Source organism: Peromyscus californicus, unplaced genomic scaffold, assembly GCF_007827085.1.
Source record: "Peromyscus californicus insignis strain IS unplaced genomic scaffold, ASM782708v3 Scaffold_7__1_contigs__length_154581171, whole genome shotgun sequence".
Taxonomy (NCBI): Eukaryota; Metazoa; Chordata; class Mammalia; order Rodentia; family Cricetidae; genus Peromyscus; species Peromyscus californicus.
Window position 1 is genome coordinate 2,932,294 of NW_026294595.1, and position 27,242 is coordinate 2,959,535.

The window sequence follows — 27,242 nt, forward strand, 5'->3', positions numbered from 1 at the left end:
GGATTACAAGTGCGGGCTACCACAGCCAGCTTTTCAGTTAAAATTATTAATTCACACCACATTCAGAAATAAATTACTTTGGGATAGAAAAGGGTTCTTGAAAAAGATACAAAGAGTACAAAAAACTGAAAATGACCACATTCACAGACATAACACCCTGGTAGCACAAACAGTAAGGGATAGTATCCCTATTGTAGAAAGACTCCAAGGAATCTAAGAGAATGAAAAGAGCCAACTCTTAGAGGAGCAGCCAAAAAAGATGAAGATGCTGCTTGCAGGCCATACTAAGCACCTAGAAGACTGTGATGCCACGGTGTCAGAATCCCCAGCTTTCCTGTTCTTCCTCTATCTGGAGGCAACCATGAGCAATTTTTTTCCAAACAACTATACCCTGGCTTCTGTATTTGCAACACGTTAAAACCTATATTCATTAGACAATTGTAAGGATTTCTTCACTGGAAAATTATAATTGTTTCCAATGAATAATGGTAAGGAATGGATTAGAAAATCTCAAAAATGAGATACAAATCACATCTGAACTTAACAAGATAAGTCTTCTAAGAGTTAATTTTCTTTCAGTAGCATGTTAATCCTCCTTTCAACAAAAGCAGATCTGTGTGAAAGCAGAAAAGGAAACACTCAGGAGCACATTCTAGCACCATCCTCAACAGTAGACCACCTGACCCCACCCCAAACAGGGGGTCTGCCTGCTCACTCTCTGTCACCCATTCATCCGACAGAGTCCCTGAAAATACAGTATATATACCAGCCCTGGAGAGTGCCAAACCACAAAGAAACTGATCTTCATCAGATCCAACATAGCAGGCAGCTAACAAACAATAACCAAGTTTACAACTGATTAATTAATTACTTCAGTTCTAAGTGTGTCAAAAGTTAAATAACAGTGTACATGAGTGCATGTAACAGGGAATCTGACCCAGTCTCAGGTCAAGGAAGGCATCCTGGAGGAAGTGGCATTTAAGCAAAGACCTGCGGTACATCAAAATCTCATTCTTGGATGACATAAGCCATTAAGATCATCCATCTAAACTCGTAGTTTTAATGCCCTGTCACCCAAAACCCTTCTGGCTTTAATTATACCCCCAATCCGAATCTTCCTAAAGAATGAGTGTATGCTGATCCCTGCCATAAGCACTCCAGAAGGCTTGATACTTTTACCTCTAGTTCTGCATCTAAATAAAATAAATGAGGCATTTTCTGAGCCACCAAGAAAATAAATGAGGTGTAATGGTAACCAAACAAGCCCTGGGTTCCAACAGTCTGCATGTGAACTTCTGAGACATCAGGAAGGACTCTGAACATCTCTGAGATCTCGGCAAATGTAAGAAAGGACTGAGAGGGGAAGGAGATCACCTACCTTTTGCTTTCTTGGTTGCAAACTGGCGAACTGGCACAGCTGGGAAGGCTAAGTACTGCCTGTCATGTTGTCTTCCATGCACAGGTTTCATGGAAACTTCTGAAACAGGTCTGGTCAAAGTAGCAAGGTAAGTGCAAAAGGTGGGGTGTAGCCGGCGGAAGCAGTATACTCCCAAGGCCATGATGGGAGAGAATCCACAGAAACAGCCACTAAAAAGAGAAAGACAAAAGATTCCAGTAAAAGAGAGCCCACAGCAACTTTCAAAACTAATCCACACCAACTACCAAGCAATTCCTCTAACTGGGCCATGAACTTGGCACTTCACATACATTATCTCTAAGCCACCTCCCAACAGACTCAGGAAGAACTATTATCCTCATTTCACAGGATGAAAAAACTGAGGCTCAGACTTAAGTGACCCACCCTGTCTGTGGAGTTCTTTCAGTGCATTTAAATGCCTGTTAAGCAAATGTGCAGCAGCCTAAATCTGTGATGATGCTAATTAAGCTTTATATGAGCAAAAGCACAAAATCTTGATAAAGCTTAAAGAGGAAGGGCAGAGTACCAGAAGAGGACTTTAAGTAAGAAAAACATTTTAATAGGCATAAAATGACTAGAGAATTTACATGGCAGCATTTAATTAAAATTTTCTTTGGCTCTTTATGCACTGATTACCAATTAGAATGCACTTTAATTTGAGCCTGAAGCATGATTGAGGTTTGAGGTCTTCCACGGTCTAGAACTAGGAAACGCCAACATCCATTGAGTTAACACAAGTTATACACACTTCTGAGGTCTTTGACCATACAAAGATGCTATTGCTTCCTCAGACAGAACACAGTCCTAGTCAACAAATACAACACTAAGAACTTCTGCCAAGAATCTGGTTATTACTTAGCTAAAAATTAGGAACAATTAGTATCAAGTGTCTAAAAGCACTATCTTTGAAAATCACATTTCATTAAAAAAAAAAAAACTGCTCAAATGGTGATGCAGCATTACAGAAAACAAGAGTAGGCATTCTGCAGCACAAGACATGAAATCCAATCCCAGCTCCACCACTGCCTAAGTAAGAATTGCTGCATCTCCATTTTCTCTTCTGTAAAATGGGACTGGTACTCATTTCTTCAAGTTGAGAATAATGTGATTAGGCAGATAAAACACTAGACAAGGTGACTACTGGATAATAGGGACACAAACAATAATACTTATTGATTGCTATCAGTTTCAAAGACTTCCATGCTAGGGTCAGATATGATGAGGACACCTGCACATATGTCAGGACTGATGTGTAAAGTGGCCTAGATTCAGTCAGATATGAATACATCTGCCTGGGGTAATTCATCCTTTCCCTATCAATGAGAAAGATAAGCCTCATTTAAAAATGAAATACCAAGTACGTATAAAACATTCAGCATGGTACCTGGCACACGCTAACTGCTCAAGACCTGTGACTATTATTGACTATTATTGCCATCACTACTTCTTTTTAATGAAAAGAAAATGAACAACACATAATGCCACATATGGTGAGGAATGCCTATAATCCTAGCAGTTAGGTGCACACAGGAAGAATAGGAGTTCAAGGTAATCCTCAGTTAAACAGCAAACTAGAGGCTAGCTTAAGCTAGATGTGATCTTGTCTTTAAAAGACAAGCAAAAAAAGGAAGGGAATGAATAAAGCAAAGGCGAACCATTTCTCCTGATGGGATTTTTAACAAGTTATGCTGGATATCAGCAATCAGCACGTGAAGTCTACACAAATGCAGGCCTGGGCTGCTGGCTCACTCATATTAGTTCATTTACTCCCATTAATAATGCCGCAGATAAAGCATTATAGTCCCTACTTTGTAGATATTGAAACTGAGGCCCAGAGAGATTAAGACACTGCCCAAGAATATGGAACTAATAGTCCAATACAATTTAAAAACTGTTCACAAAACAGTTTGAGTTGACATTTCTAAATCTAAGTTTCTACCTACTCACATTTATATCCAAATATGGCTGTATAATAATGTGCAGTTTGGGTTTTTTTTTAATTGACAGGGTCTCAATCTGGCTGCAGTGTGTGTGACAGGTTTCCTGCAGTTCCTGTTGTGGGTCATAATACCAATCCACAAAGCAACAGGAAACTAAAATGGGTTAGAAATAAACAACCTTTGATAGAAAATTCAGCACCAAAAAAGCAGGCCCAACACATGTGAACCGGAAGACAATTCTATAAATACACCACATTGCTGGAATGCTTGAGGCATACATTTCAATTGCACAGAAGCCAGGGAATTTCACAGTGGAAGTTCAATAAACCAATCTGTTAGGTCTCTAGCCTTAGGAACATGAACTCTCAGGTCAGTATATGAAGCATTAAAAGTGAAGAAGAAACTTATGAGAGTTTAAGTATGTTCCAATAACATTAATTTACTCACAATAGAATGTTTCCCTACTTACTACATGTGTGACCTTGAATAGGTTAGTCTTCCTCAGCAACAACTTCCACCACATCTTTTTTCACTTTAAATAACTAATATTTTTAATTATAACTTATTTATTTTTATTTTATGTTTTATTTTATCTTATGTGCCTTGAAGTTTTACCTGCATGTATGTCTGCGTGAGGGTGCCAGATCCCCTTGACAGACAGTTGTGAGCTGCCATGTGGGTGCTGGGAATTGAACCCAGGTCTTCTGGAAGAACAGCCAGTGCTCTTAACCACTGAGCCATCTCTCCAGCCCCCAGATAACTAATATTTTAATAACATTTTTTGTTTACTCTTTAAGAGTTTCATACACTTATGAACCTATATCCTAGCTTGTCCACTGTCCCAGTAACCCCTTCCAATCAGCTGTGTATTGATACACAACATACATTTCTAATATGTTTGAACACCACCTTGTGTATAAAATACTTTTCCCATTTTATTGTATTTGATTACCACACACATTTTACAAAATAAACTGATCTTCCATTTCCTCATGAGCTTCTCCCATTGCTGAGTTTTCAAATATGCTATTAAGGGGGCTGGAGAGATGGCTCAGAGGTTAAGAACACTGGCTGTTTTAACAGAGGATCTGGGTTTGATTCTCAGCACCCACATGGTGGCTCACAACCATCTATATAACTCCAGTCCTAGGAAATTCAACACCCTCTTCTGGCCTCCACAAGCACTAGGCACATATATGCATGTAAGCAAAACACCCAGAGACATACATTTTTGTTGTTGTTGTTGTTGTTTTGCTTTGTTTTGTTTTTCAAGACAAGGTTTCTCTGTGTAACAGCCCTTGCTGTTCTGGAACTGTATCTGTAGACCAGGTTGTCCTTGAACTCACAGAGATCCACCTGCCTCTGCCTCCCAAGTACTGGGATTAAAGGCGTGTACCACCCTACCATCCTCCACCTACCCAGAACAATAAAACATTTTTTAAAATCATTAAATATGCTTGGAATGGTCTCCCCTTGTCTCTCTGCCATTGTTTTTCTTTAGATTTCATCTTAAGCATCTGTCAGAGCACAGGGTCAATGGCCACTTCTCCCAACTATGTCAAATTTCCTGAAATCCAGTTTTCATACCCAATACTTCATCACAGCACTTAGTTTTTAACAATAAAAGTAAATATTTGTGTAATTGTTCGATCCTTGTCTAAGTATCTCCACATGGCTGTTGGCACTCCATAAACTATTCTAGTAGACTAATCTACTTGTTCACTACTGTATCCTGTATTTAGGATAGTACAAGAACACAGACATCGTACAGATGTGTAAGTATGGTAATAGACTTCTAGAAAGATTAAATCCTTGTCCAATGTCAAAATGCCCACATCAGAGTTGGAATCTACACTTCTGATGGCAGGTCCTGGGATCTGCTTCTCAACACTGCCTCCATTACCACTGCTTTTCCAGTTCTTTGTTTGGAATATGGTGTGCTCCTTTTCAAATTCAGTATCACGTAAAGAAAGGTATTTGTAATATCTGACTCAATACAGCATTCAAATGTCCTTGGCACAAGCCAAAGAGGAATGATAAAATTTAACAAGTGGACAAAAGACTTCACCTAAAGACTAGAAGGCCTAGACTCCAATATCCCCACTTTATCAATCCCCATCACGTGTATCTTTTGGATTCACAACCACTCCCATTCAAAAAGCATGTATCTCAGCTCTACCAAGGACGTGCACCGGAGCAAATCATTTCTCCTAGCTTGGTTTTCCTTCCTCAGCTATTAACTGAAGGAATCAGATGACGTTTCCAGCTTTCCAACTACAAATTCTCCAAAATTCTGGGAAATGCAATGGAATGTGCATTTCCTTCCCTTACGGGGAAGGCCATCCCGCTCCAGGATGAACCCTCACACACTATAGAAAATGTAAAGGCCAAGAATCAGGGTAAGGAGGGGATTCCTCCTGATGAGCAAAGGTCGATCCTGCTGGTAAGCAGCTGGAAGATGGCTGTACTTTGTCTGACTACAAAATTCAAAAGGATTATCCCAAGAAGAATAAGCATAGAGAAAGGTCAAGTTGGCTGTGCTGGAGTACTATAAGATAGACGAAAATGGCAAAATCAGTCAACTTCAAGTGTCCTTCTGATGAATGTGGTGCTGGAGTTTTCATGGCTAGCCACTTTGAAAGACATTACTGTGGCAAGTGTCTGACTTACTGCCTCACCAAACCAGAAGACAAGTAGTGTGTATGAGTTAATAAAAAGACAAGAATGGGAAAAAAGAAAGAGCACCAAACTTTGAGACGGCCTAGGCAAGAGTCCTGCTTCTAGCACTTCCTAAGTATGCAATCTCAATCTCATCTGTAAAATGTGCCAGAGTAGTGGAAATGTTGAAGCACCATCGAAATGACAACTGTTTGCCCACAGGACGGCAGAGTGACGATTTTAAAAGCCCAGGCGTTCGATTCAGGCCTGGGTGGCATTTAAACTCCACCACTTGGGAGCCGTGAAACCCTAGTAAGGATAGAGCTTCATCACTGGGAATAATTATACCTCTGCGCGTAGGGCTGTTCGGAAGAGGCAATATTCCTGTCAGGTGACGTCCTAAATATCAGGAACTATTTACCGAGTTCCCTGGCAAGGCTCTAAATGCGGAGTGAGTGACACGAGCCCGCCCCCCCCCCCCCCCCCCCGAGAGAGTAGGGACCAGAAGTCCCGCCCCTGGCCTCAAGTCGAGCCGAACTCTGCTGAACCGGTCACGGGCGGTAGCCTAGCCCCACGAGGTCCCTTCGAGGTCCTTGAAAAAGTGTCAGTGTCAGCTGGACCCCGCCCGCGCCTTGGGACCCCTGGAGGCCACTCACCAGCTATAGCCCGGATTATAGAGAGAAACACGCGCGACAGAAGAGGCGGCGGTGCGGGCGTCATGACGTCACGGGGCGGCGCGGCGGCGCAGACGTAGCGCGTCACGGGCGGCCGGGCGGCGACCGGTCTTTCGCCTGAAGTATCCTCACGTCCCTCGCTCGGACCCGGGCGTCGGAAGCTGGTTTCAGGGCATGAGCTGAGGGCACAGCTCCGAGGCTGGCAGGTGAGTACCAGCGCCAACCTGGTGGCGGGACCATGGCGGAGACTGCCCTCGCCGCAGGCTTCTAGGCCCCGCCCCGGATTGTCCTGCTCCTGGCCCGGAAATAACAATCCCATTAGTGACCTTTCGCAGCCGCGAATCGGGAAACCCTGGTTCCTGGCCTGACCCCGCTGTTAGCGTTTAGAAATAAGCGACCCCAGTCCCCTCCTGGTTTCTAGAGTTGATACAGCTCAGCTGGGAGGGATCTAGAAAGGCATTTTATGAACTGTTACTCCAGGGAGTTGTCGTCATTGCAAACCCCAAAAGATTTGATAGTTGCATACTACCTTATTAGACTTCACTGTTTTTCAAAAATCCACGTGGTGAGCTTTCCCATGTATATTTATTTTCTTATTTAAAATAGCCACGTGATATAGGAATAATTGTCCCCGTCTTTGGAAAGAAGATAATGACTTTGTTTCATTCATTCTCTCAGAAAATAGTACCAACTCTGAGCCAGGCAGTGCACTACCTGCTGAGCATTGAACCATGATCAAGCCAGGCGAGTCCCTGCGCTATAGGATCTTTTATTATTTTAGAGACATGGGCAAAAAGTAAATAATACATTTTATTCATTTTATATGGAAGGGGGAAAAGTGGCAAAGACAGAATGTGAGGAAGACACATAAGGGTGATACTGTTACTTACAAAAGGCACAGTAATTGGGAAAGTCAGTTTTGAATACAGATCTCTCTAGTCGAGTGCCTTGTATTCTTCCGATTGGAACATTGCATCTTTGGCATTTTTAAAGTATCTTTTGGTGTTACTGTACCTTTTAGACCTGAGACCATCAGAAGTTATAGCACTCAAATCCAACTCTATCAGTCTAAAGTAGTCCAACCCCAAGTCACTTGATCCTTCTCGTTGTAAACAGTATCTGTCATTAATTACTTTCACTTATTTTAAAATTTAGTTCTGCTCTACTTTCAAATATAAGCATTCTGAGGGTGGGAACTATTTCCTACAGGGCTGAGCTCTGAGTCACCTCTTGATATAGAAGACACGTGGGGTTTTGGTTTTTGTTTTTCTAGCAGGGAGGTCTGAAGTCTCGCATGGCCTGCTATCTTCCTTGTCCCTTTATCTTTCCTTTATCATAGTATAGATATATTAAAATTTTATTTTTTTTTTCGGTTTTTCGAGACAGGGTTTCTCTGTGTAGCTTTGCGCCTTTCCTGGGACTCACTTGGTAGCCCAGGCTGGCCTCGAACTCACAGAGATCCACCTGGCTCTGCCTCCCGAGTGCTGGGATTAAAGGTGTGCGCCACCACCGCCCGGCAAAATTTTATTTTTTATCTATCAACTCACTTCTTCTCAGCAACCTTAATAAGCAAAGGAAGGTTTATCTTTATGAATTTTTTAGGTTTATTTACTCTATGTGCACGAGTCTTTTGCCTGCCATCTGTGTATGTGCACCACATGTATGCAGTGATTGCAGAAGTCAGAAGAGGGCATCTCATCTCCTGGAACTCAAGTGAGAGATGGCTGTGAGCCACCAAGTGGGTGCTGGGAACTGAACCCCTCGGTCCTCTGCAAGAGCAACATGTGCTCTTAACTGCTGAGCCATCCCTCCAGCCCCTCAAAGTTTATATTAAAACATGAAGAAACTGGGCCAGCAAGATGGCCGAAGCGAGAGTGGAAGGAGAGAACCAGCTCCTGAAAACTGTCTTCTGACCTCTACCTGTGCTAAATGATATGCACATGTCCCCCCATAATAGAGTAAATAGATAAGAAGAGGAAACTGAGGTACCGAGAAAAATCACTTCAGCGGAGTGGAACATTCAGGTCTTCTCACACCAGGCTCTCTGTTCTTTCCATCACTGCTCTGCCACAGCTGTCATTCTCCTACTCTGTGAGATGAGATACTTTGGGAATTAAGACGAGTAAGAATTATTGGTCTTGAATACTTCTAAGAATCGTGGTCCTAAAAGCCTTAGTGGTATAACTTGGCAGAACTACATTCCTTTATGAGATACTGTCCTCACAAAAGGACTTAAGAGTAGTTAAGTGACTTGCCGCAAGTTACACTAAGGAAGCAGATGATGAACTGTAATAACTAAGGAGATTCCCTTCTTGTTTCTACCAAAACAGTAAACTTGGTGGTCAATAGCTAATGTATATTGACTATTAACTGTTGTTAAACATGTGGTTTGGTAATTTTTTTAATGTATGTAATCTTCACAACAACTCTATAAAATAAGAACTATTGCTTCTAATTTTATATTTGATGAAATTGAGACCTGTAAAGTTCAGATAATTAAGTAAGTCACACAACCTGCTTTCAAATCCAGCTCTAACTCCAGTGTTTGTGCTCACATCTCTTGTGCCACCTTCTCCCTTTGCTGAATTGCTCCAAGAAGAACAGGAGCCTAAGCTGTTCTCTCCCCCACCCCCACCCCTACCCCCCACTCCCCGCCCCATTCCCTCAACATTCAAGACTATCTTCTTGGTGGCTTTCCTTTTTTTTTTCTGGTGTACCATGTGGTGATAGAGCCTTTGGCCTCCTGCCTCAGGAAGTTCAAGACCCTCCATACAACCATACCTCCTTATCCTAAATGGCAGCTCTGACTGCCAGAAGGACTGTCCCAAGGGAACTGGTCCAAGGCCAGTTGGGAACAACAGGCCTTTGAAGGACTCCCCAGAGAGCATACCTTCCTTGGATAAATTGCATGTGAAGTCTCATGTTCACACAAGATTATTCCACTCTCCTGCCTCAATGCTCACATTGCCTTTAGTATTTCGTAGAGATTGATGGAAGCAGAAACCAAAACCCTTCCCCTGGAGAACGCATCCATCCTTTCAGAGGGCTCTCTACAGGAAGGACACCGATTATGGATTGGCAACCTGGACCCCAAAATCACGGAGTAAGTGCAGATCACTTAGTTGATTGTGTGCAGAGGTGCAGTGTCTGCTTTGGATGCTCAGGAGACTTCCAGAGCATTGCTGTGCATCTCGACCCCTTCATTTGGTTTCAGTTTTTCTTTGATGGGGACATGATGCTCTTTTTAGCCTGTTCCCATTCTTCATATATTTGCACTCCACAGCTATAAGGACACAGCTTTGGATTTCCTTCAGTCGTAAGCCTCTTCCTTCCTACTCAGCAAAGAATAGAACTCTTTGCCAACTGTTTGACTCTGTACCCAGTGGTTATGAGGAATTGTTCTAGAGCCAACCTAAGGCATATTTTATCTCCCAGAATGGAGGAACACAAAGAAGTCTTGGGATCTTTACAAATAGGCATTTGGGCCCCATGCGACTGACTGCTATAAGTAGCCACAGAACCATAGAAAGTGAGAGTGGGAAGAGATCTTAGCGATCACCCTAGTCCCTTTGCTGTTCATTCATTCATTAAATGAGCGGAGTGCCTGTAGTGTGCCCAGCACCATGCCGAGCAGCTTAAACAAGCGAAGCCCTCTGGTAAATCTGAAAGAAGCCGTGTGTAAAATATGACTTCAGGGCTGCTTTAACCAAGGAGGGAAAAGAGGCACTCGAAGCCTTTTATCACCTGCCACTCTTCTTTGGGCAATCCCTAGGCAAGCTCCATGGGTTGAGATGACTCTGATACTATCCATCTCTCTTTCCCTATAGTAAAGGAAATGAGGGTCTGAGAGACAGAATTACTTTGCCCAAGATCACATTACCAATTGGATACAATAATCTTGACTGCCACTCTTCCCATCAGAGCCATTATAGTGAAAAGGAATATCTTGGCAGAGAATTAATAGGTTTTTATTTCTACCACTTGTTTTGAGGGGGGAAGGATTGGTTGGCGGCAGAGTAGCAAAGGGTAAGAAGACTGACCTACATGGAATCAGTACTTAAAGCAAGCATGGAATAAATGAGCAGTCTTGGAATTACTCCTCCTAGAGTGGGGCTAAACACAGAATAAGAAGAGAGGGAACCTGCTTTTCTGAGTCTGGGATGAGATGAGGTGTGTTTAAGGATGGGATTAGGAAAGAGAAGAAGAGATGTGATTTTACGTCACAACACCAAGTTTAGCTTCTAAACCTTTGAAAGCTCAAATCAGGTAAGTGCAGATGTCATTGGGTAGCCATATAAGTTGCAGAGATAGTAAAGCTATGTTGTCTGCATGTCATGTTGCTGTGGTCGTGGGAACTCTGGAATGTGGAATGTATTTAGCATCCTCTCTATGACTGTGAGGATGGATGTGTGAACCAGCACAGGCTCTTAATTAATGTCTGTTCATCTCAATTTTTCCATCATCTAAAACCCAGGCTCTCAGGGGTGCTCCCCAGAGGGTTTCCACTCCCACCTCTCCTTGTTTGAATGGAGATCTGAAGTGTGGACACAGTGCTGGTTGTGTTGGCTGTAGTTCAGGTAATGAGATTTCTGTCCTGATTGTGTCCTGCTGTCCATCAGGGTTCACGAGGGCACCTGCCCCTGGGTTTATGGCATAGTAAGTGTATGAATGTATTCCTGACAGGAACATTGGAGTAAGACTTTCCCATTGATATTTCAGTCAAAGGCAAACATTAAATGCCAAGTGTAGGTCAGGGCCCTGCTGGCTAGACGTGTTGTGCTCTACCTGTAGTATCCCCATTTCTATATTGCCAAAACCATTTTCTCTGTTTTCCTTCTATGACTTCCTCACTTTGGAATGATTTGTATTAAACTGATTTGTTACAGAATTTTCAGAAACATAGCTGTCAATCAAAGCTTGTGGTTCACTTGACAGCTTTGTGTAGCTTTGCTAAATTTCATGAGTCTTATGGAGACATTATTTCCTTCAAGTTGCTCAAATGCATGAACTTTTAGATCCTGCTTCTCAAAGGATAGAAAATAGTGAACCTAGTTAAATAATTAACGTACAGTCGCTCCCCAGCATTGAAGGAATATGAACACATGGTACTTGTGAATGCAAATCTCTAACCTTCTAATGACTCACAAGGGGAGTTTGCAGAATGTCTTCCAGTTTCCCTAATTAAGCTTACCCAACCAAAAAACTGCTGCCACTTCCTGCTATTTCCTCTTCACCAGACCCTTAATTCTCTTTCCTGTGACTGTATCCCAGCTCCTTAACACTTCTTTCCTAATCTCTTCCAGAAGTTGATTTGAGTGTCTCTCCTTAAATGCTCTCTTACTTCTTCTTAGGAAAAAAGCATATATTTACTATCAGGAATAGTTACAGAGGTATCTTAATAAAGTGGTAGGGGATGCTTTTTTGTTCTTACTATTTTATACATATGGGTATTTAGCTGCATTTATGTATGGTGCACCACGTGTATGCCTGGTACCTGCAGAGACCAGAAGAGAGCATGACATCCCCTGGAGGAGCTGGAGTTGGAAATAGCTGTGAGCCACCATGTGAATGCTGGGAATGGAATCCAGGTCCTCTAGAAGAGCATCCCATGCTTTAACCACTGGGCCATCTCTCCAGCCTCAATGGTAGTTTTTTAAACAACATTTGAACAATGCATTCTGTCTTTAATTTACCCACATTTATTTTGTGATTAGTTCTAGTTGCTCTGTGTATATCTGTATTTTTTGGTTAATTAAAAGGAATTCTTCTTAAGCTATACAGGACATCCATCAGTCTCTCCTTTCAAGAATGTGACAGTCTGGTCTCAAAAATATGCTCTTCATGCTCATGTGATTCAGATACATAACTCTTGGATCCTGCTCTTCTTGGGGTTAGATATGGTGAATACGTGAATAATTAAAAAAATAATCACTCCCAAATATTGCTATATTGTAAGATAGCTTTTGTGAACATAGAGTGTTTTAGGCCTGTGTGTATGCCAGAAGCATTCATGTGACTAGGGAGATGCTGGAGACTTGGAGTGATGGGCACTTGTTTTTACAGAGGCAGGCATTCAAGCCTAAGTGCATGTTACTTCCACTGTGTTCTAATTCCTCAGCTTCACTGTACCTCATGTTTCTGTAAAGTGAGAATGTTCAACTAAATAGCAGAAATGTTTCTTCTGACTCTAATACTGTGTGACGTCCTCCTATTTCACCTCATAACAGCTTGGGTGAGGGGAACAGATTTGCCCTTCTGTATAGGAAAAGGAAAGTGACATGGGTTGGCTCAGTTGACAAAGTAAAGGATGATGGCTCTTGTTTCCTCCACCCTAATTCAGTGTACCTTTGCTCAGATAGTCTGATAGAGTAACTGAATAATTGTGACCTAAAGCATCCTGTTTTGAATTCAGACATGTGGAAACTTATAAATTGCTGTGAGACCCAGACAGCAAGCTTATAACAGTACCTCTAAATAGCACCAGTCCTTGCAGCAGGGAAGCCGAAAAGTTAGTATCCTCACATGTTGATTTGCCATGCTGTACTTAGTACTGGCTTTCTTTTTCGGGTATTAAATGTGCTCTGTAAATAAGTAAGTAACCTTTGCATTGTATGAAAGTGTGAGAGAGAACCAATAGAAATTTTCATAGTGCCTTCTAAGCAGAGGGGAAATAATGAATAAAAGTGTGTCAGTTGGGGCAAGGAAGTTGATTCAATATAAGCAGATCCAAAAGGACTTTTTAGTTTAAGGCAAGAATGAGTCCTACTGGTAATGAAGAGGCAGTTGGATAGGTAGAATACTGTCAGGTGGAAATGGGCTCTTTACATTGTATTCAGACAAGTTGAATTTCCTGTAGAATAAAGTCACTGGATATTAACAAGAACCTGATACCAAGACAGGAAGGTTTTGTTGAGGGACTTGACTACATACGTGCAAGGTGAATTGGAAGGGCGAGACTGAAGAGGCAGGTTCGTCAGGAGATACTCCCTGTTCCTGCTGCCACGTGGGTGGGGATAGTGTACTTGGAGATTGCTAGGTGAGTCTGCGATGTGAGAAACAGGAATTGAAGAAGAGTGGAGTAAAGATGATTCTGAAGGGTGTTCTTCTACTTTTGTTTGTAATGCTGGGGCTCAGACCCATGGCTTGCCCCAGAGGTCTTGCCTGGGGAGTGTAAACTCAAATCTCCACTGACCATGGTGTAGTTTGTGGGGAAGAAGTCAGTTTGCCACACATTGAGTAAACTTAAAAGCCAAGAGGTGGCAAACCAACCAGATGCAAGTGTCCTTCTGGTGCTGACTGGATAAACCAGGACTCGCTGGAAGCAGATGCACGAGCCTGTGACAGCAGGGTGTCTGCCACTTCATATTCTCCCTTCATGAAATGGCATTTGCTGTTTGCTTACTTAAATCTGAGACAAGAAAACATATAGTAAGGTGTGTGGCACAAGACAAAAAGATTCTCTTCAGAGTAATTTTTTTTTTTCAGAGTAATTTTTATAGACTTATAAAGAACATTTTCTCTAAAAACTTTACATACTAAAAAAAGACAAAGAACCTAAAGGTCATTTCTTTGGCTCTCTGCTTCCTATAACATCAAATCAAATTCCCTGAATACACATCTTTCATGGCCTGTCCCTACTCTCTACTCTCTTCCAATAGGTCAAACTTGACCTTTCTCATTGCACAGTGTTCACTCACACTGATGCTGCATACAGATGTCCCCTTTTCTCAAGCTTTCCTACTCTTCCCTTTGTGTGTGTGTGTGTGTGTGTGTGTGTGTGTGTGTGTGTACACATGAACATAGGTGCTCTATATTGTAAATGTACACTGCTCATAGTTGTGTATACGTTGCTCTCCTCTAACCAGCATTGAGGGCCTGGAAGGCACCTTTATTCGTCTAGAGGTCCTGATGCCTCATTGGTCCTCAGCACCTAGTAGGTATTTGTTTTAGCATTTGTACATGTGATTGCTTCTGTGCCACCAGGCCAGAAGGTCATTTTAATGACTCACTAGAAGAAGAAAGCGCTGATTGGGTTACAGAAGTGTGGGGGGGACGCGTATACTAATTCTGTCTCCTGAAGGCAGCAGGGTGCACGTTTCATTAAGGGAAGCGAGCCGCTGATGAGGGCTGAGCTCCCATACCCCAGCAGCAGATAAAAGTACTTGCAGATGTGAAAGCAAGAGCCTTCAGGCTTTTTTCACTATCAGCCTGCAGTCCCCATCTCCAGGAAGCAAAGTAGTAAACATTTCATTCCTTTTGTTTCCGTGTTCCGATAATTTCAAGAAATTATCAAACAAGAAAAGAAATCCTAGAGAAGTTGAAAGACACAGACCTAAGCAGATGTTCCTGGAATCCTAAGGTCACACTTCTCAAGCAGCATGTGTTTGTTAGCTTTACAATGAATAATCTGTTGGCATTTTTTTCCTGAGTAAATGAAAATTCATTTCCTAGGAAATGCCAATCGCGTTACCTTCCTGCTATTTAGTAGAACGAAGCTAATGAAAAGATAGCTATGCCATAGTAGCCTGAAGTTTTGTTTTGTTTTAAATGGGTTTGACCCACCATTCTATGGCATTGACGTGGTATGAAGGTTTGAACGGGTGTAATAAGAGCAGGTGTGGCTATGAATTAAAGCCTGTGGGGGAGACTCAGCCTTGCTGTAGCCTGTTCAGATAATCAAGAACAGAGGTTTGTACTAGAAATGTCTCCCAGCTCCCCCCCCCCAGGGAGTGCTGCATTCTCATTGGGTGATTGAGGTCTCCTGATGGGAGATAGTAATTAAGTACAGAGTTGTGGTTCTTTTCCTTTTCAAAACCAGTCCAAGGACCAGATTACTATCCTCAATGGGGCTTGGGAGCCTTTCCTCCTATCCCAGTACTAGACCTGTATTGTGTCTTTCTACAATGGTATCAGACACCTGAGTAACTATAAGGACTTGCTTATTGATGCACATTAGTGTCAGATTTAGTGCAGTGTGTGACGTATTTCCTATCTCTGCTTCCCAAAGGAGATCTTGCTCAAGAATAAAATCTTGGTGAGTTTCTCCTAGCAAACAGCAGGAATATAAATGTGCCCACAAGGACTTGACTGGCTCCCTGTGGGGTAGAATTCCGAGTAGTAACCGATTTAGCATGTGGGCTGATACCTTTTTAGTATCAAGGGGACAGCATTGTTTAGAGAAAGCCTTGACTCCATTTGAATAGCTTAGAGGGTGCCAGGAGGAAGGCCAGAGGAAAAGGAAATGGGAGAGCTGTTGGTTTGTCTCACCCTTACATTGGATGACAGGAAGTCAGAATGGAGGTTGGCCACAGCAACCTGCTAAGGCCACATCTGTTTGAACAACTCGAAAGTCTTATAGAAGCCAAGTGAGTTGTAGGAGTGGGGAATACAAGAAAGGAGCAAGCAGGATGGCAAGGGATAGTGTGGTGAACCTCTCCTGGGAATAAATTCCTTCCTTGACTCTTTTATTGACCATACCCAGATGAGGTGGGCTGATTCACAGAGCTGGCCAGTATCACCTGCATGGTGAGACCAGCCTCAGTCACATTTGACTTCCACGTTGTCCTAATTTCCAGTCACGTCTAAAGCCTTGTGGAAGTGCCACTAGCTGTGTTTGGGTTCAGCAGAGTCACTACGAAGTCTAACAGAGAGGTGCTTTAGGGCTGGTTTTTGTTTGTGTGAATATGGATGGTTTTGCAACTTTGTTTATTTTTAATGCAGGGTAGATTTAGCGTATGTTTGTGTGTGTGTGTGTGTGTGTGTGTGTGTGTGTGTGTGTGTTTCTGATGAAGTTACAGATACTCACAAATGCTAAATCATTGCCAAGAAATTTAAAAAATAAATAAGTCGACACTATTTTTGAGCTTTTCTCCAAAAGGAAAACAAACAGTGCTTGTGGGCAGACAGCTGTTTGTTAGGTGTGGTTTTTTGTTTGGTATTTTGTGTTGGACAGGCACATAGCCATGACAGTTCTAGTTCCCATTCCAAGTGGAGGCAAACAATCCTGTTTCCCAAATAAAATAATAAAGCAGTTTGCAGGAAAGCATAGGGCAGTAGCCAGAGATTTTTTTTTTTGCCTGAGGTGAATTATCTCCCTCTTTTATCTCACCTTTGAGGCTGAGCAGCCAGCAGCATTCCAGGAGTGGACTCATGGGCTCTTCTGTCTTCACAGATACCACCTCCTCAAGCTCCTCCAGAAGTTTGGCAAAGTGAAGCAATTTGACTTCCTCTTCCACAAGTCGGGTGCTTTGGAGGGCCAGCCCCGAGGGTACTGTTTTGTTAACTTTGAAACTAAGCAGGTAATTGAGCTCCCTCTCCCCCTCTTCATTTGCACTCTGTCATAATCATTTTTATATCTCTTGACCACCAGACCTCATGGGCAGGAGTCATGTCTGGTTATTCTCTGTGTGCCTCACACTGACCCCTAAAGGATACATCCCTTCCACCAGTGACTTCAGTAGTGCAGCTTGCACAAGCTTCCTCTCCCTGGGCTCAAGCTATAAGGTGACTGGTTCCTACTGGCCACATGATTTGGGAAGCCCACATTGAGCATGTGATAGACACCCTTCCTACCTTGTTTTGTTTGATGCTTTAGTGGCTGGCCAGCCAAGTCTCCTTTTCTTTCGGTCAGTTCTGTTAAGGCCTGTTTCTGGTGGAGCCACTCACACACTTGATTCCATTTTATCTTTTAAGCATGTACCCTTCTGGGGATAGGGAGATGGTTCAGTCAGTCAGGGGCCCAAAGGGTACATAGGAGGGACTGAGTTCCAACCCCAGCACCCACATAAAGGCATGGTGGCACACATTATGACCCCAGTGCTTCACGGGGTGTGCAGAAGGTGGGACAGGCAAACCCCCTGAGCTCAGTGGCCAGCCAGTCTAACCAGTCCATGAGTTACAGGTTGGGTGGGGCCCTGCCATAAAAACAAGGTATGAACGGTGGAAGAAGGCACTCTGCATTGACCTGACCACTACATGTGCACGTGCATGGGCCCGCACACCACTTTGATGACACATAATTACACATATGCCTACATAATTTATATATTTTTATCTCAGTGTCTCAAAAACAATGCATGCAAGTTTTATTGATTTTTGTGATGTTGAGATTAAACCCAGGGCCAGTCTGTCTGTTCCTTTTTTTTCCTGAGGCAGCCTCACTTGTGTAGCCCTGGCTCTCTGGAACTCACAGGGTGCCTGTCTCTGCCTCTTCAGTACTGGGATTAAAGCTGTGCACCATCATGCCTGGCTGAACTCAGGTCTTGTACATGCTAGCTAGCTAGCTAAGTACCCCTGATCTACCCTACCCAATAGCACACGTTGATCTATAGTGATCTGTATCTAAAGCTTGTACTTGTTTGTTTTGTTTTGTTTTGTTTGTTTTTCAAGACAGGGTTTCTCTGTGTAGCTCTGGCTGTCCTGGAACTCACTTTGTAGACCAGGCTGGCCTTGACCTCAGAGATCCATCTGCCTCTGCCTCCTGAGTGCTGGGATTAAAGGCGTGTGCCACCACTGCCTGGCTATGAAATTTGTACATTTTACATGTGACTTAGGATGCAATTAAAAAGTAATCATCAGATGCTGGGTGTGATGGTACACACCTGTAAGTCAGGTGCAGGTGGGTATCTCTGAATTTGAACCCATCCTGGTCTATATAGTAAGTTTCAGTCTAGCCATGGCTACATAGTGAAACTCTGACTCAAAAAAAAAAAAAAAAAAAAAACAAGAAAAAATTATAATTTCTGGTGACTGCATAGTATTATATGGATTTATGTTACATGATCCCCAGTTATTAGTTATATGAGTCACCACCAGTAACTGACTAGTATAAATATTATGGAATGGGTATCTTTATAGCTGTAACTATGTACATTCACTGCATTTAGGGAAATGGAATGAATGGCATCATCAAAAGGCATAATTTTTAGCCAGGCATGGTGGTGCACACCTTTAATCCCAGCACTTGGGAGCAGGCACAGGCAGATGGATCTCTGATTTTGAGGCCAGCCTGATCTACAGATCAAGCTCCAGGACAGATAAGGCTACACAGCTCAAAAAGGAAAAAAAAAAGACATAATGACATAATTTTTCTTAATGCTGTTGCCACAGCTGGGCATGGTTATACATGCCTGTAATTCTAGCACTTGGGAGACTGAAGCGAGAAGATTGAGAGTTGGAGGGTAGCCTGGACTACATAGTTTAAAAAAAAAAATGCAGTTGCCAGAATGCCTATCACAGTGATGTATGGGAGTTCTAAGACTGCCCAAAAAAACATCATCTGTCCTCACCAGTCTGAGTATTTTTTATTTCCTCTAATTTTTTAAGATATTATAGACAACAATGATATGTTATTATTCTAATTGTCCACTCCTTTTTGGAAGCAATTAAAGAATGGTCATATGATAACCATTTTTATGTTTTTCCTTCAATGATAGAGTGATGAGGATTATTGCCGACAATTAAAATCAGAGGTCACAGGCCGGGCGGTGGTGGCGCACACCTTTAATCCCAGCACTCGGGAGGCAGAGCCAGGTGGATCTCTGTGAGTTCGAGGCCAGCCTGGGCTACCAAGTGAGTCCCAGGAAAGGCGCAAAGCTACACAGAGAAACCCTGTCTCAAAAACAAACAAACAAAAAAAAAAAACAAAAAACAAAAAAAAGTCAGAGGTCACGTTAGGGACACATGTTCATTTTAAAACCCTGGACTAGCGGTCATAAAGCATACTCTGTATTCCTGTATCTTTTATCACTAGCTTTAAGCAAGTCTCTTTTGGCCTCAGTTTTCATCTAACAAGTGGGGTAAATGAAGAGGCTCTCTCTTACAAAGGTGGAGGCTAGGAGGATGTATAAGTATATGTATGACAGTCCGTTGGCATTTAGTATTAAACTTGTGAACTTGAAACAAAGCACAGAGATGGAAATTGTTCTTTTGGACTACTTATCCCTTGTTGGCCTCTACTGCTGCAGGTACTTGAGAACTAATAGAGCATTGTGGGCACTCTAAGCTACCAAGTGAAACCAAAGAGTGTGTCTCCTGTCTAGCCCTCTGCTGTAGTGGAGCATTGCTGTGACAAGTGAACAGCCAATGCCTGATACACGGTGGAGAGCAGATAAGAGGAACTCATTGGGGATGCCAGTTTGGCTACTCCTCAGTCTCAGATGCATCTTGCCATTAGGTCTTCCTTAAGGGTCCCTTCACCCCTACTAGAGGTGGGTTACCCTTAGTTGGATGCCTCATGGATACCTGAGGGGCAAAAAACGTTTGTCAGGATGAGGAAGCATGGCCAGGTTTGCTAGGAGTATATACAGTGACTTTATGCAGCTTTAGGAATTCTTTTTAACCTTGTTACTGTTATATCTGATCAGGGAAGGGTCAGGGGAGTTTGTCCTCTGAAAACTAGGTGTATAGATTGCCTCACATAGGAACGTTGCTCAGTCTCTTGGGACTAGCTCCTGCTTTTCCAGACTGATTTCTTTCACACCCATATCTGTGAAGCTGTAGTCCAGGATGTGACTCCAGAGCCTCTGAAGGGAACACAGTTCCTTGATGTAGTCTGTTCTACGCTGGCTAGAGCTTGTGTGTAGAAAGATAGACCTGATGGGGCATTGCTGTCAGCTAACACCGGGAAGCTGCTCCCCTGTTTGCGAGTGCTCACACTACCCCGTGGGACGAGTAGTGACTGTATTTTACAGCTGACAAATGCCAACAAATGACACAGGATTTGAAACTTTGTTTCAATTTTTAAAAATTCAGATGCTGTTGTTTTGCCATTTGAAATTATAAGTCATTTCCCAAGTACCAAAAGCAATTTGGTTAGAAACCCAGCCACTGCAACCTCCTAAGGCCCGACGAGAATACAGATAACTAATAAGTACTTGATTTTCTGACTCACTACTGTCCCTCTCTTGGACAGGAAGCAGAACAAGCCATCCAGTGTCTCAACGGCAAGCTGGCGCTGTCCAAGAAGCTGGCGGTACGATGGGCTCACGCTCAAGTCAAGGTAAGTCAGGGGGACAGACAGACAGACAGCATCCTGCCTCATCCTAGCCCAGTCTCTGGGGAAAGCTGCCGCCTCTCCATTTGATCCCAGACTCTTCACTTTCCTGCTGCTGTCTGGCCTGATTTTTCTTTTGAAAAGCTTCTCAGGGAGGGAGCAGGTTCCTTCGTTGTTTCTCCGCACATGGCCACAGATCCCATTCTTGATTGATCTTTACTTGTGGCTGATGTGTACACTCAAACCTCTGCCTTTTTTTTTTTTTTTATGGGAGTTGTTCTTTGGAGAGAAAACAAATTATTTATTTTTTTAAATTAGTTGCTGTAGACATTAATAGACTCTTCCCAGTCTCACATCTCTAAGGAGAGTTTGAATGTATTTATTGTTCTAAATGCTTGAGAAATGAGTAGTTTCTCCTTGTGCATAAAGCATGGCAGTCTCTTTCTTCCAGAGGTCTGGAGAGTTACTATAGTGTGGGTTTGTGGGATGTCTCCAGGCCCTGAAAAATGGCATACTGCCCTGTCCATTTTATAGTTCATCTCTTGAGGAAAAGTACTAGAAAAGCTGCGGCTGGTTTTGTTTGTTTGTTTGTTTTCTTTTTCTGAAAAAGTTACTCTGCTCCAGCTGGCACAGAGGTAGTGAAGTGTGTGGCCTAGAGCAGTCCCAGGAGACGACTCCCAGTGCAGTGGATCTGGGCAGACCTGCCTGCAGACAGCTTTGCAGCTGCCAGAGCTGGAGCCTCTGCTCTTATCTAGATGAACATAGGTCCTGAAGCATGCTGCCCACTTCCCATAAGGACTCGAATGGAGAGTCTCTGCTGAAAAGCAGATCATAAAACTGTGAGGCCTGTGAGCATCTCAGGTCATGATGGGGCACACTTAGTGTCTAAGACAGAATTTCCAAGTGCTTTTACTCAGAATAAAATCAAGTCTCATTTGCCAGACTGGCTGGTGTTTTCTCATCCTGCATCTCATTGAAAAGGCAAGCAGGAGAAATCACTCTTCATCCTGTCTCTCATGTGAAATCTCTACCTCATGGTTCCTTTTTGACCAAAGGCTCCTGATTGCTCCTTAATACCACACTTACTTTTCACAACAAATGTGTAATTATCTTACATCAAATTAAACTCCTTTACTATGTAATGTTTTCTGTATCTGCCACTGAATACTGTTACTACTTCTCTTCCCCACTCAGGCCTATTAAGAGTTGAATGTTATGCTTGGTACTTTGCAAAATCTACCAGAATTTTAAAGTGTTTTGAATAAAACAAATATTGTAAGAGGCAATCTATGGCAGTTTAAGAATGTAAGAGGGTAGCCCTGCTGTGCATTTGTACCATCCTGAAATTTGAACAGTGAAGTCTTAGCTGGGAAATTCTTCTTCTCCCAGTGATGAAGACTAACAACTAGACAAAAGCTTTTTCTCAACGTCTCTTTCTAAACTGCTTTAGGCCAAAACTATGATGATTTTTTATGATATTAAATTAATACAGGCTTAAGACTGGAAATATGCTGAGATAATCTGGGTAGGGTTGGCATGTTTTAACCATGCACTACAGTCGGGAATACTTTCTATCCAGGTGAAATAATTTACCCTTTTTCTCGCTTTCAGAGATATGATCATAACAAGAATGATAAAATCCTTCCCATCAGCCTTGAGCCATCCTCAAGCACTGAACCTACTCAATCTAACCTCAGGTAAGGTGGCGTCTATAGGACTGTCATTCAATAGGTCAACCATGTCTTTCTTCCATGCCTTCATTTACAGCACGGTCACTCTTATTCTAGAATAGAATCTCTGGTTTGTTGTTGGGAGATGTGTTCAGTATATAGTTCCTCTTTTTCCCACCCGCCCCCACCATGATCATGTACCACCATTTTTAGAATTCATTCCCTTAAAAAAGAACAGGTTTAATTGTCACATACCACGCCTTGAGCTGGGGATACAGAGATACATCAGACACAGCCCTTACCCTGAAAACACGCATTCTTACAAGACCTCAGTCTCTGGCGTTTCCATCATGTACTAATTCCTCCCTGGTTATGGCTTCCCTTATGTTTGCAGACATTTAATTCTGTGTACCCGTGCAGCAACTATAGTAGTTTTGTTCCAGTTTGTATGAATTGTCAGTGGCTTCTTTGGAGATAATTCAGAACAGGAGCACTAAGAGTTGAGTAGAAAAGGGACATTCAGTGGGTGGTTGAGCAGAAGCAATTTTTTGGGGGGGTGAGGGGCGATTTGGGGGTTTTGTTGTTTCTTCTTTTGCACTGTAGCTTAGGGGAAAATATTAACAATAACAGTAACAATACCCAGGGTCTATTGAACTTTCTATAAGTAAGAACTTAGAAGTACTTTATTATATCCTTTATTTAGCATATATCCTTTAATGCCATAAAAAGCTTAGAAAAGTAAAATACCATGCCTGAAACTGTGCTGGTAGTAAGTAACAGAGTCAGAGTTAAAGCCTATCAGGAAACAGGAAGAAGGTATTCGAAGCGACAGCCGTGGATCAGAAATCAACAATTACACTCAGTCTATAGTAAGGTTATAAAATTTGTGATACCTGTTTGGACAGAACCCAGAAGGAAACGTGTCCTTATATGCGGTGTGCCCTGAACCCCACAGACTTAAAAGCATCTCACTGAACTGCAAGAGGAAGAGATGGTCTTGAAATTGAAATTAATTACATAGGAAACAAACATAATATTTTGGGTGTCATTGAGAGCTCATATCCATATGGCATCATCCCCATAAAATCTGATCTCCATGGAGATTTTTATAGTTCTGCTGTATTGATCTCTGGATTTATGCTTGATGGTCTCCATGTTACAGTGAACATGGCTTTAACTTCTCAGACTCTGTACTTGCGGCTGTTTATCAGGTAGCCTGGGGTGTTAATACATTAGGATTTTATTGCAATATAGGGCTCTTCTACTAATGCAAATATGGCACATATTTGTGGGATCCATGCGATGTTTGAACAGCTGTATACAGGGAAAGGGTTTGTCTCTTCACACATTTGTTCTTTTCTTGCTGACTTGATTTTTTAATTTGTTGCCTATGAGAATGTTCAACCACTGTATGCCCTTTGAGAATCTCTAGAAGACCTTGTAGACACTCCTTACAAATTTGTCTCACTAGCTATAGACCATTGACAGCACCAAGAATGAAAAATGAGGAATCTGCCAGGCAGCACGTTGCTGCCTGAGTGCTTTGCATTTTACTCCAGCGATTGCAGTGTCCCTAGTCAGACTTAAATGCCTCTCAGCTCGTGCAGCATCCCCTCACGTCATCCTTTGTGTGTCTGCAGAGCTATGCAGCTCCCTCTCTGATGCAGAGGAAAAAGCAAAGGCTTTTTGACAAAAAGGCAGGTGGAGTCCTAGCTCCGCAGTTTGTTAGCCTTGTGACTCTCGGGTACACTTATCCCATAAAATCCTGAGGGGAACCCCTCTTGTTGTTAGAAGGATTCAAAGCGGTAAAGTCCAGAGGATGGTGGGTGTCTGGCTCACTGTATCATATTGGTTAATAAAAAGAAACTTGGGGCTGGAGAGATGGCTCAGAGGTTAAGAGTACTGGCTGTTCTTCCAGAGGACCTGGGTTCAATTCCCAGCACCAACATGGTGGCTCACAGCCACCTGTAACTCCAGTTGTAGGGGATCTTCTAGACTCTGGGAGCACCAGACACAGACATATCTGCAGGCAAAACATCCATACACATAAATTAAAAGAGAGACAGACAGACAGACAGACAAAGAGACTTGATAGGATTTCTAGAATTATTTTTCTGATACTGCTCGGTGGTTGAAAAGGTATGGTAGTTAGTGTATTAGTTAATAACATGGGGTTTGAGCCAGTTTGTATCCAGATCTCAACTCTCACTTGCTAGCCATTTAACGTTTGCAAAATAAAAACTATAACCTACATTCTGACGTCATTGTCAATCTATCTTTGTCTACTTTCTGACAGGCACGGAGATGCCACCTGGTGTCTGTCTGAAGACTAACTATATAAGGCCATGTGAAGTACGCGAAACTGTGCCTAGGCTTAGGTTATAAAAAACGTAACTGATTGTCAGACTTGACTTTTCTTGGTTCATGTTTATAGTTTCATATTGTATGGCTTCCCTAATACACATCAGTGTAAGAAGGGGAAACGGGAGGGTTTTCTGAATGTCCCCAGGCACGTTCTGATCCTCTGCTGTCCTTTGTCCAGTGTCACTGCAAAGATCAAAGCCATTGAAGCGAAGCTGAAAATGATGGCAGAGAATCCTGACGCCGAGTACCCGGCAGCACCTGTTTATTCCTACTTTAAACCACCAGATAAGAAAAGGACTACTCCTTACTCTAGAACAGCCTGGAAGTCTCGAAGATGATGATGGATTACCAGAGCATCGAAAGCAAATGGTCTCCATGTTTGAAATCCTTCTCCTTTGTCTTTGTAGATGTGAATGGTACTGCCAACAACACAGCCACATGTTAGGGCTGCTAACATAACGTGTTTGGTATTCATATGGATGTGTCTTCTCTGAACTATGTGTGGAACTGAGCATCATCCAGAATAAATAGGAATGTGTCCAAACTGTGATTTGAACACTGAGCTGCTCTAGTTGGCTGCTTTGTTTGGATTTGTAACTCCAAAAACACAATGTGCCAGAGATAAAAACAAGCATGCGAAGTTGTTATTTAAATCAGGAAACTAATTTATTAACATCCACCAAAAACTCTGAGCACTTTTATGTATACACATCTTTTCAGCATAAACAAAAAATAAGAGTGAGGGTGGGAAGTGAGAGACATTTTCAGTCATTTTTAGAACTGTTTGAGAATTTACTGTGGAAATCCTTCAGTTGGACTAAAAAGAGAATTCTTGGCAAAAAGCAACTGATCCCTTGAGTGAATATTGTAGCGATCTGTTTAAGAATTATGCTTATTATTTCCAAATCTCAATTAGGAAAACATGGTATATGTCTTAAAATTGTTTATGTCAACAAAGTGTAGAATCAAATTTAGCATTTTATATCACAGCAGTATTCTATTTGGAAATCCAGCTTTTATTATTTGGCAATCATGGTTTTAAATCTGAATAACCTTGCCTTCTGAAATACCAAATGTTATTACTAACCTGGATTTTAATACCCTCGCTCCAAGAGACTGTTTTATAGCATGAAGTTGTTCCAGTTAGCATCATATCCTGATCAATCTAGGTAGAAAAGAACATTTCTCTGAGAACCTAAAGTTTACTTCATTGGTCACTCTCCACCACTATTTTCCAGCAGTTCTGTGGGGTGTGAAAAGTGGCTGAGTGACCTTGTACAGCTAAGGAGGGCAGTGCCGCCAGTGCTCGGGCACCAAGACATAACAACCACATGTGTTCTGTCGTTTTGGAACATGGCACAGCTTAAAAATAAGTCTTGCTCTGACAGCATGCTTCTCCCCAGATAGCTTTGTCTTTGGACATACTGAATATGATGGTATAGAAACAAACGTAGGCAGACAGCCTTTGGTATGTGTTTCTTCAGCTCAGTGTTGATCATTTTGGTGCCAGACCTGACAGACTGTTTCATTAGCAGCACCATTCTCCGCTGGGCAAATCACTGTCACTCACCACAGGTGCCACCCATGATAACTTGGAGTATAGAAACTCAAGTCTCCCTGAGGTTAAGACACTTGACTCGACCTCTGAGGTTTTAGAGTCGACAGAACTGCTTCGGAGGAATTCTTACCACTTTTCCCAAGGCCGGTCTTTTTAGCTATCTTTAGATATTGAATACTTCCTGAATTTATTAGTTGTGTGTATCTATGATGCAAGAAACTCTCCTTCCACTTAGGAGCTCATTCAGGGAAGTGGGAACACTGGCCCCCATTTGTCTGGTGACTTCTTAGAGTATAGAATTCACCGTTTCATCCTTAAGTTCTCAAAGGGTTGTGGTGGGGTAGAACTTGACGCCAATAGCCTTCTATTTTTAATAGGAACCTAGAAAATACTTAGGATTATCTAGAGTTGTTTCTTTGGAAACTAGAACTATTTATTTGTATTTAAACGATGTCTATGATTTGTACCAATTCTTACCCCTCTATGTGAATAAACACAAGACGGTATCTATGTGGTTGTATCATCCTTCATCCATGTACCGGATCACAGCTCTCTGGTAGGCTGGTTCCACTCAAATTGGCCAGCAGATTCAGGTGATATGCTACTTTCAAGTGCCTTCTCTCCAGAAGGTCCCGTGGGCCCAGTCGATTCACCCTTTTGCCTGCCTCACTCTGCCATTAGAGATGAAGAAGGGGGCCAGGTGGTCTCAGGGCACAGGTGATTGTCTGGAAGGAAAATGGGAGATTGAAGTCCCTGCATGTATCATATAATGTTCCTTAAAAGAATGAATGTGTACATTGTAAATGTGCTGAAAGGGGTCTGATGAAAGGCTTCTAATACAAGTGTTAACCTGACAGCTAAGAGGTTATCTGGGCCAGGCGGTGGTGGCACAGACCTTTAATCCCAGCACTTGGGAGGCAGAGGCAGGTGGATCTCTTGAGTTTGAGGCCAGCCTGGGCTACAGAGCG

The 27,242-nt window shown here is 42.5% G+C and overlaps 2 protein-coding genes and 1 pseudogene across 7 annotated transcripts in view; 2 read left to right on the plus strand and 1 right to left on the minus strand.

Annotated features, from left to right (window-relative positions):
- Positions 1-6,784, minus strand: part of Mrrf (mitochondrial ribosome recycling factor) — a 99,324-nt gene extending 92,540 nt beyond the window's left edge. For all 5 annotated transcript variants that reach the window (XR_008215352.1, XR_008215353.1, XM_052725774.1 and 2 more), the window contains exons 1-2: positions 6,672-6,784; positions 1,379-1,587 (exon numbers count right to left, since the gene is read on the minus strand). Coding sequence is in view for 3 of the 5 variants with exons in the window: in XM_052725774.1 (XP_052581734.1) it covers positions 1,379-1,559 (181 nt within the window). In the remaining 2 variants the exon portion in view is untranslated. The remainder of the gene's footprint in view (positions 1-1,378; positions 1,588-6,671) is intronic.
- On the plus strand, positions 5,663-6,054 carry LOC128102567 (ubiquitin-40S ribosomal protein S27a-like; annotated as a pseudogene).
- Rbm18 (RNA binding motif protein 18) lies at positions 6,780-26,784 on the plus strand. 2 transcript variants are annotated; one of them, XM_052725776.1, is made up of 6 exons: positions 6,780-6,895; positions 9,664-9,792; positions 16,861-16,987; positions 20,602-20,688; positions 22,294-22,379; positions 24,895-26,784. In XM_052725776.1, exons 2-6 carry the CDS (start codon positions 9,680-9,682, stop codon positions 25,052-25,054), a joined length of 573 nt encoding a protein of 190 aa, XP_052581736.1. In that variant the 5' UTR covers positions 6,780-6,895; positions 9,664-9,679; the 3' UTR covers positions 25,055-26,784. The 2 variants fall into 2 exon arrangements, with proteins under 2 accessions (XP_052581736.1, XP_052581737.1); XM_052725777.1 differs by having other exon boundaries at positions 6,781-6,895; positions 9,674-9,792.
- The last annotated feature ends 458 nt before the right edge of the window (positions 26,785-27,242 follow it).

Bases quoted from the DNA above. Each gene is read 5' to 3' on its own strand.
- Rbm18 (XM_052725776.1), top strand. From the start codon at position 9,680: ATGGAAGCAGAAACCAAAACCCTTCCCCTGGAGAACGCATCCATCCTT. The intron at 9,793-16,860 runs GTAAGTGCAGAT...CTGTCTTCACAG, and splicing joins CTGGACCCCAAAATCACGGA to ATACCACCTCCTCAAGCTCC. The intron at 16,988-20,601 runs GTAATTGAGCTC...TCTCTTGGACAG, and splicing joins TTAACTTTGAAACTAAGCAG to GAAGCAGAACAAGCCATCCA.